Source organism: Melospiza georgiana, unplaced genomic scaffold, assembly GCF_028018845.1.
Source record: "Melospiza georgiana isolate bMelGeo1 unplaced genomic scaffold, bMelGeo1.pri scaffold_29, whole genome shotgun sequence".
Lineage (NCBI taxonomy): Eukaryota > Metazoa > Chordata > Aves > Passeriformes > Passerellidae > Melospiza > Melospiza georgiana.
The window spans coordinates 2,606,743-2,616,127 of NW_026652215.1; the positions used below are offsets into that span (position 1 = coordinate 2,606,743).

At 52.6% G+C, this 9,385-nt stretch overlaps 1 protein-coding gene across 1 annotated transcript; it reads right to left on the reverse strand.

Moving 5' to 3' along the window:
- Window positions 1-2,718: 2,718 nt before the first annotated feature.
- Window positions 2,719-5,538, reverse strand: LOC131096347 (olfactory receptor 14J1-like; the record flags this gene model as incomplete). The annotated part of the gene is made up of 2 exons (XM_058044687.1): window positions 2,719-2,832; window positions 5,077-5,538. Coding segments are annotated over 2 exons (576 nt in total), but the record flags the coding sequence as incomplete, so codon positions are not given.
- Between the last annotated feature and the right edge of the window lie 3,847 nt (window positions 5,539-9,385).

Here is a 9,385-nt window from a genome sequence, read left to right on the forward strand (position 1 = left end):
CACAACTCATCAGGTTTGTGTCCTTTGGGGATAAGGAACTGATCAGACTCAGAGGCACAGAAAGTTTAAATTCATGGCCAACAGACCATAGTTTAACAGGCAACAGTTTAATAACAATCATGCTCTTCCCTGAGCTAGGGGCAACATCCCAGCTGCTTCTGATGATTCTGCCATCAACAGGTGATTTCCATACTAAAATTACTTTCAGACAAACATGGTTTTATGATAGATAAAAACACAATTCAGTTCTTGCATCAGGATGCTCATCCTGGTGTGGTGCAAAACAGCTCCAACAATTCCCGATTTGCAAAGCTGTCAGTGGTGGATGGAGAAGAGAAGTCAGGCTGCTTTTGGTGTTGAGTAAAAGCTGAAAGCAGCCTGACTCATTTCATCTCCTCTTGTTCTGGCTGATCTCTCCTTTCCCCTTCCCCCCATAGGCTTTTGTCTCTCCCCAGGCCCCCCACTGAAGACCCTGGCTCTGTGTTCTCCATCCCCTCCTTGCTGGCACTGCCAGGCTGGGATGAGGAGCCCCTCAGCCTTCCCTGCTCAGGGCTGGACCAGCCCAGCTCCCTCAGCCTCTGCTCACAGCCCAAGGGCTCCAGCCCCACCTTGGAGGCCCTTCCCAGACCCTGCTCCAGCTGCCAGACATCTTTCCTGCCCTGGCCAACCCAACCCAGGCCACAGTGACCTGGATAACCCACGTCCTTGATGTCCTGGTCACACAGCCCTGGCCCCTTGTCCCCATGTCAGGCTCTGGAGTGAATCCTGTGGAACATCCTTTGGTGGAGGCTGTGGCCCCAGGTGGGCCGGGGGGATCCCGGGGGACAGGGACCCTGCTGGGCATGAACAGCATTGGACTTGTTGGGAGAAACTGTGAGGGGGAGCTGGGGCAGAGTGACCAACCCAGTGACCTGACCCAGCCCTGCTGGGATGTCACGGCCTGCCCTGTGATGTCAGACCTCTGGTCTGTGATGTCACAACCCATTTTCTAATGTCACAGCCCATTTTCTAATGTAACACCACTGGTCTCTGATGTCAGGGCCAACTCTGTGATGTCATATTCTGCTCTGTGATGTCAGATCTCTGCCCTGTGATGTCACAGAGGCAGTCTATGATGCCATAGCTTTTCCATGACCAAACATAACCCGCTCTGTGATGTCATAGCCCAGTCTGTGACCTCATGTTACCAGATGATAAATTGTCTCCGCCAGGTGAACTGACACCTGGAGCTTGTTCTCCACAACCCCAGGCCTATGGAAACCATGCCCATTGTGTGAGAAGGGGCACTGGAAGTTCAGCAGCCTCAGTGTCCTGCCAGCTCAGCCAGGCCCACTGGAACATCGGGGTCCACAACCACCAGGGACCACCAGAGAGACCCCCAGGACAGAAGAACACATGGGTAATGGGGATAGGAAATGTGTTAATGATTTTGGGGAAACCATTATCATATTTGTGTTTAGTCCAGGACAATCAATGAATATGTGTGCAAAATACAGAATAGAAACAGAAACTTTCCTGTACTCAGCATGCACAGCTTTCGGAGGAGTTCTCCCCCGTGCATCCAGCTGAATAAAGAATGCAGCGTCTTAATGCTACATTGGGGTTAAGGAATTTTCTGTTTTACCCAATTTTTGGTAACACTCCCACTGTCGAGGAAAGCTCTGTCTGCTGCTGTTCACAAACAGAGAAGTACTGGTGGCAGATGTGGGGCTCAGAGCTGCCAGGGGCACAGTGACCATGAAATAATCAAGTGTTCAATGTTCTGTGAAAGAAGGAGGGGCAGCAACAAAACTTCTGCACTGGAATAAGGAAGGGCAGACTTTGGCCTATTTAGGATGCTGATGTGTGGAGCACTAAATCTAGTACTGATTTTTTTACGGGACACAGGCCGTAAAAACCAAGGGATCCAGGAAGGATGGACACATTTCAAAAAAATCATCTTAAGGGGGAAGGAGCAGCCTGTCCTAGTGTGGCAAAAGATGAGCGCTTGAGGAAAATGACTTGCCTGGCTGGCCGTGGAGCTTTTGTGGGAACTCAGGGGAAAAAAGAGAGAGCATCAACTTTGGACAGAAGGTCAGGCAACTTAAGAAATGTTTAAGGATCTTGCTAGGTTAAGCAGAAAGAAAAGCTGAGACATGAAAGGTCAATGAGAACTTAACCTGGCAGCTTCTGTAAATAAATGCAAAATATTTTTATAAAAAAAAATTAAACCAAAGAGAGGGATAAGGAGAACCTCAACTCTTTATTGGATGCAGTGGAGAATATAGTAACTAAAGATAAGGAAAAGGCTAGCCTACTTAACACCTTCTTTGTCTCAATTTTCAATATTAGGACAGGTTTACCGCAAGAAAAGTGTTCTCATGAGCAGATGAGCACAGGGAGCAGAACAGCCCCTGTAATCCAGGAGGAAGCAGCTGGGGACCTGCTGAGCCCCTCAGATGCTCACAGGTGTCTCTGGGATCAGATGGGACCCATCCCAGGGGGATGAGGGAGCTGTGGATGAGTTCCCCAAGCTGCTCTCCATCATTTACCATCAGTGCTGGCTCAGTGGGGAGGTCCCAGAGGACTGGAGGTGCCAGTGTGAGCCCATTGCCAAGAAGGGCTGGAAGGAGGAGCTGGGGACCTCCAGGCCTGTCAGCCTGACCTGGGTGCCCAGCAAGGTTATGGAACAGATCACCCTGAGTGCCATCCCAAGGCACCCACAGGATGGCCGAGGGGTCAGAGCCAGCCAGCGTGGATTTCAATATCTGCATTGACGATCTGCATGCGGGGACTGAGTCCAGCATCAGAAAATTCACAGATGACACCAAGCTGGGTGTGAGTGTGGATCTGCTGGAGGGAAGAAGGGTTCTGGAGAGGGCCCTGGACAGGCTGGACCAGGGCCCAAATCCAAAAAGGCCACGTTTACAAGTCCAAGTGCTGGATCTTGAACTTTGGCCACAACAACCCCTGCAGCATTACAGGCTGGGGACAGAGTGGCTGGACAGCAGCCAGGCAGAAAGGGACCTGCAGGGACTGATGGACAGCAGGCTGGACATGAGGCAGCAGTGTGCCCAGGTGGCCAAGAAGGCCAATGGCTCCTGGACTGCATCAGGAATGGTGTGGCCAGAAGGAGCAGGGCAGGGATTCTTCCCCTGTGCTTAGCACTGCTTGGGCAGCACCTTGAGTGCTGTGTCCAGTTGTGGCCCCCAAATTTAGGAACGACATGGAGAGGCTGGAGCGTGTCCAGAGAAGGACAACAAGGCTGGTGAGGGTCCTGCAGCAGAAGTGCTGTGAGAAGTGGCTGAGGGAGCTGGGGTTGTTTGTCCTGGAGAAGAGGAAGTTCAGGGGAGACAAGGTGTTGCCAGGGCACAGGTTGGACGGTATGATCTCCAATGCCTTATCCAGCCTTGCTGACTCTGGGGGTCTCTGAAACCACCCTTGGAGCAGTTGCATGATGAGTCCTGGGCCTCCTCTTCAGAAGCTCCAGCAGCCCAGGTCCCTCAGCTTCTCCTGCCAGCCCCAAAGCCCATCCTGTCAGTCCCGCAGAGCCTCTGCAGCTCCTCCTCACTGCCCAGAACAGGGAGCACCAGAGCCAGACACAGCAGCCCAGATGTGCCCCGCTGGCCTGGGGTGCCTCTGGCAAGGGAGCAGCACCAGGCACTGCAGGAGCCTGCAGACAATTCCTGCAGCACTTGTAGGATGATCCTGCTGCCCAAGGGACATTCCCATGGTGCCAAGTCAGGAACTACAATGGGGAGTGGGGCCAGAGAGGAAAGGGCAAACAGGGATGGGCTCTTTGCGGGGGAGGAAACAGGGGTGGGCAAGAGGAAGAAATTTGTACAAGCAAAGAGTACAGAAAGCAAAGGTGAAGCCAAGGAAATGCTCAGGGCAGTTTGGGGGTGGCTGCCAGGCAGCCCTGGCTCTGAGCAACTGCATGTGCAGTGGGACAGGAAACTCCCATCTGATGGGAACAAACTTTCTGGCTGACTGCAGAGGCCAGGACAAAGCTGAGAGGTTTCCCTGGTGTCCCCCAGCCCTTGCTGGCCCCAGGGGCTGATGGCATTTGTGCTCCCTCAGGTTCATGTCCCCACAGCAACAGCATGGGGGTGCTCCCCCTGCTCTGTGCAATGCAAACAGGGGCTGCTGAGCCAGTGCTGCCGTGTCTGTGCCTGCAAGGATGGGGCACCTCTGTGGGCTGGGGGAGAGGCCAGGGCTGCAGAGGGGGGATGTTGTTGGCAGCTCGATGAGGACGCTCTGGGACGCTGCCCTGGGCTGTGCAGTGCACTGGGGATGGATCAGCCCCTGCTCTGCTGCTCCTTCCCATCTGCCCCAGGGCCCTTGCAGAGCCCCAGCCATGCTGTTTGCCCCCAGCCTGCCCACAGCCAGCCTGGGGCAGCTCACAGGGCTTTTCTGTGCTGAGCATTGGCCTGTCCATGTTCTTGAGAGAGCCTGGGCAAGGAGTCTGGAGCCCCCAGAGCCTGGCCTGAGGCGTCAGCGCTGCCCCAGCAGTGCCCATGGCCTGTCCCTGCTGCAGCCCCGGCACTGCCACCCCCAGGGCTGTGCCCGGCCCCGAGAGCACTCAGGCCCTACAGCAACACCAGGGCCACCAGGGCAGCGGGGCAGGGCCAAGGCAGCAGCACTGGCAACACCAAGTGCTGCTGCTGCTGGGCACAGCTGCCGGGGAAGCCCTGATCAGCCCCCAGCTCTGCACACAGACATTGCTGCTGCAGCTCCAGAGAAGGCAACAAAAGGGCATCTCTGCAGAAAACTTGGCTGGGACATCCTTTAGTGCATTTAGAGGTAGCAAGGGCATAGCCCCTCATTGACACAGTGTGTGACCATAGGGATGGTAGAGAGAAACAAAATGGGAAATGGCATAAAAAGTGACCTTTCTTTGTGGACAAGATTAAAAAAGTAAATAAAAGAAAAAACCCACAACCAAATGAACAAAAAGTATAAAAAATTGCTTTTATTACAAATGATTGCCAGAAATAGGCCACCTCTTTAATATTTCCAAAACCATCCAGTCAGCAGTCTCCTCACAGCAGCCTTGAGCTCCTGGTTCCTCAGGCTGTAGATGAGGGGGTTCAGGGCTGGAGGCACCACTGAGTACAGAACTGACAGGGCCAGATCCAGGGATGGGGAGGAGATGGAGGGGGGCTTCAGGTAGGCAAAAAACCCAGTGCTGACAAAGAGGGAGACCACAGCCAGGTGAGGGAGGCAGGTGGAAAAGGCTTTGTGCCGTCCCTGCTCAGAGGGGATCCTCAGCACAGCCCTGAAAATCTGCACATAGGAGAAAACCATGAACACAAAACAACCAAATAGTAAAGAAATGGAAAACACAATGAGCCAAAATTCCCTGAGGTAGGATTTGGAGCAGGAGAGCTTGAGGATCTGTGGGATTTCACAGAAGAACTGACCCAGGGCATTGCCATGGCACAGAGGCAGGGAAAATGTATTGGCTGTGTGTATCAGTGAATAGAGAAAGGCACTGGCCCAGGCAGCTGCTGCCATGTGGGCACAAGCTCTGCTGCCCAGGAGGGTCCCGTAGTGCAGGGGTTTGCAGATGGACACGTAGCGGTCGTAGCACATGATGGTCAGGAGAGAAAACTCTGCCCCAATAAAGAAGAGAAAGAAAAAGAGCTGTGCAGCACATCCTTTGTAGGAGATGTCCCTGGTGTCCCAGAGGGAATTGTGCATGGCTTTGGGGACAGTGGTGCAGATGGAGCCCAGGTCACTGAGGGCCAGGTTGAGCAGGAAGAAGAACATGGGTGTGTGCAGGTGGTGGCCGCAGGCTACGGCGCTGATGATGAGGCCGTTGCCCAGGAGGGCAGCCAGGGAGATGCCCAGCAAGAGGCAGAAGTGCAGGAGCTGCAGCTGCCGCATGTCTGCCAATGCCAGCAGGAGGAAGTGCCTGATGGAGCTGCTGTTGGACATTTGCAGTGCCTTGGCATAGGGATCTGTAAAAAAAGTTATCATGAAATAGTTGGGTTTGAAGAGGACTTTAAATATCCCAGCACAGCTTGGGGTCATTTTCACCCCTCTGCCTGCCCAGGGCTCTGCTGCCTGGAGCTGTCCCTGCCAGCAGCTGCTTCCCTGTGCCTAGGGCTGGGCCCTGCCAGTGCTGCCAGAGCCCAGCCCAGCCCTGGGGGCTCAGCTCTGTCCTGCAGACCCCCCCAAGCTCAGGCACTGCCCAGGGGCAGCTCTGGCTCTGCACGCTCTGATGGCAAAGTCAGAGCAACACTGAGGAGGCTGGAAAAGCGACACTGGTGCTGCTTCTAAGGGGCCCTGCAAGGATTTATGTCACTGCCTGGTTTATTAACATCTGAGAGAATTTTGTTTTTTTTTCTCAACCTGAACTGAGAGATGAAGTATGAACTATGTGCAATTTCCTTTCCAGGCAACCCAGAGCAGTAGATTCAAAACAGCAGGAAATTCCCTTTCATGCAGCCCCTGCCTTGCTGTGCTCCCTGTATAATCTACTTGTTCTGGCATTAAATGTCATGCTGGCAGCAGTCCTGACCAATGCAGCATCCTCCTCACACAAGCAGAACACTTCCAAGCCTTACCAGCTGTCTCCCCCCACACAGATCTTGTCCCCCAGTGCTGGCAGCAGCTGCCAGGCCTGGCTGAGAGCTGTCTCTGGCAGGCAGAAGAGTCCCTGCCCCAGCACAGCGCCCTGGGCTGCAGGACCCTGCTCTGCAGGACAGCCCTGGGCACCCCTGGCTGCTCTGCACAAGAGACAATCAGAGAATGTACTCACAGGGTCTGTAGGCATTGGGATGTTCCAGCTTGAGGAGATGGCTCCAGGAGCTGCAGCTGCATTGTCCTGCAGCCAGAGGTTCCTGTGCCAAGGGCTGGCAGTGATTCTGCCCCAGGCACTTCTCAGCACCTTTCCAGCCCTGACTGATTGAAGCTCTCTGTGCCTCTGTGCTGTGCCCAGGGTGGCTGCAGGCAGTGCCCCAGCCCTGCTGGGCTGGCAGAAGTGCTGCTCATCAAGACAAATGTGCTTTTGAAGCTCTTCTTGCATACCAGGAGCTGCCTCTGTGCCAGCAGCCAAGCCCAGCTCAGCAGCACAGGCACAGCACCAGGACTTTAATGAGCCTCTGGGGCTTTGTGCTCAGGCCCTGAACATCAGTCGCTGAGAGGGAGCTGAAGAAACCTCTCCAGAACTCTAAGTCAGAATCCAACTCCAAAGTTTCTTGGACTTTTAATGGGTCCCACTGAGGGACACAACTGAGAAAGTGTCCCCAGGCCCCAGGCAGAGCAGAGAACTGGAGGCAGTGATGGCAGGTGGGGACAAAGAGAAGCCAAACCTCGGTGCCCTGGGGCAGAGCAGCAGGGTCTGTGCCACCAAGGGCTGGGAGGAGACACTTTGTCCTGAGGCCCTGGGGCCTCCTGGCACAGCCCCAGCCAGGCTGGGCACTGTCAGCCCCTTGTCCTGCCCTCAGCATCCCCCCCTAGCCCACATCCCAGTGGCCTCAAGGATCTGCTGGAAGGAGTCCCTGGGGAGCCTTGCTCAGGAATGGCCCTGGGGGGGTCTTTAATGCTCCCTGAAGGGACTGCAGGTTTTTGAAAGGACTTTGAGTTTGGCTTTTGCCTTGGAGTCTCTGAGAGGTTTGTGCAATCATGGCCTCCAATTATCTGCTGTATTTAGTCCCTGGAGAGGCTTTGTCAGTAACAACACTCAGTGGAGGTCATTAATACTTCATGGTACTTCAGTTATTTTAAGGTACTTGGTGTTTCACTTTTGATACAGACTCTGTGAGAGTTTTGTGCAATCATGCCCCCAGTTATCTATTTTAACGAGTCTCTTGAGAGCTTTGTACTGAAACTTAGCAGGGCTCATTAATGCCTAAAGATACTCAAGATTTTTAACGTGCTTTATGGATTTAAGAATACTTTTAGGTAATTTTAAGGATTTTCTTGCCCACACTGAGTCTCTGAGAGGTTTTTGTGCCATCCTGACCTCCAGTTCTCTCCTCCAAGGAGTCCATGAGGAGCCTGTGTTGGGTATCTTCCCCCCTTTCTGTTTTACAATAAAGATGGAACAGAAAGAATTTTGTAAGACCTTCTAAAAGCATCCAAACAAACATGGGACAATTAACAATACAACAGCAACCACTAAGAGAATTAATAGTCCTTTTTTAGCTAGACATCATCCAACCCTTTAGTGCCTTGGATTGGGGGAGTTTATTGACCCAGTCTTTGTTTTCTACCTGAAGCTTCTTGAACCCTTTCTTCAGTACCGTAATGCCCTTATGGATTGACTCGCTGTGGCTGGAGAGGTTCATGCAACACATGCCCTCAGAGTCTACACAGCCATGCCCATGTGCCCAGAATAAAAAACTTTATCGCTCTTTTGCAAGGTGGCATGTCTGATGGTCTATTTCTCTGAGAGCACGCCACTCAATGTGAGGGAGGTAGCATTGGTTTTCTTACTTGATAGCATTGGTTTGCTTACTTGACAGGCACCCAAGATGGTCTGATGGTCCTAAAGCTTTAGCTGCAGCCACCCAAGGTAGTCCAAATTGGGGGTGCTACCATTCGATACCTGGATTAAAGCTTTCAAAGCCATCTCTTTGGTATCATTCAATACTTCTCTGGCGATACCTACTGGTTGATTGTCTGGTAGACTGTGTTGTCCTTCTCCAGCTAGATGGTTGATTGTCAATTCCGCCCTTGCCTCATTATTAGCATAGTCTGCTATTAATTGATTCAGCAAACACTTCCATCCCCCTTCCCATAGGGTGTATTCTGTAGGTGAGAACAACATGGTCATAATATATTTTAAATCATAGGGGGTTAAGACATGTGCTTTAACCATGGCCCTCATTAGTCCATTAAAACAAGGTAAGTCCTTCCTATGGTCTTTACCTGCCCGACACAGCTCCCTTATTTCCCCAGAAGCCAATGGCTGTTACCTGGGATTCTGTCCCCTTCTTTCATAATATACAGGGGCCACAAGGAGTTTTCAGACTATTTGCCAGTCTCCTTCCTTAACTGCTTCTTTCCAGATCCTTTCCTGGGGATCTTCTGGGGTTGACAGATGGGGTGGTTCTGGGGAATCCAAACTGTCTTCTGGGGAGGAAGAATAACTTGGAGGAGAATTATTTGGATTAGAAATAGTGTGACAGTTGGGCTTAGTACCTTGAGCATAGGGTTATATTGTTGCCGGAGGGTGATGTAAATGGCGCTGCCATTTTGAAAGGTGTTGGGGAGGAAGGGCCTTGATTTAGGATGGCAGACTTCAGGGCTGGTCTTCTGGAGGCATGGCCCAGGGTGGAGGTGGAATGATTGAAAGTGGGAGTGTGACCTGCAGTCATGGGGGTGGAGTCTGGAGTTCATTCAGGGCAGAATAGAAGATTGTGGTAGCAGGAAGTGGAGGAGCAAAGGTGGAGGG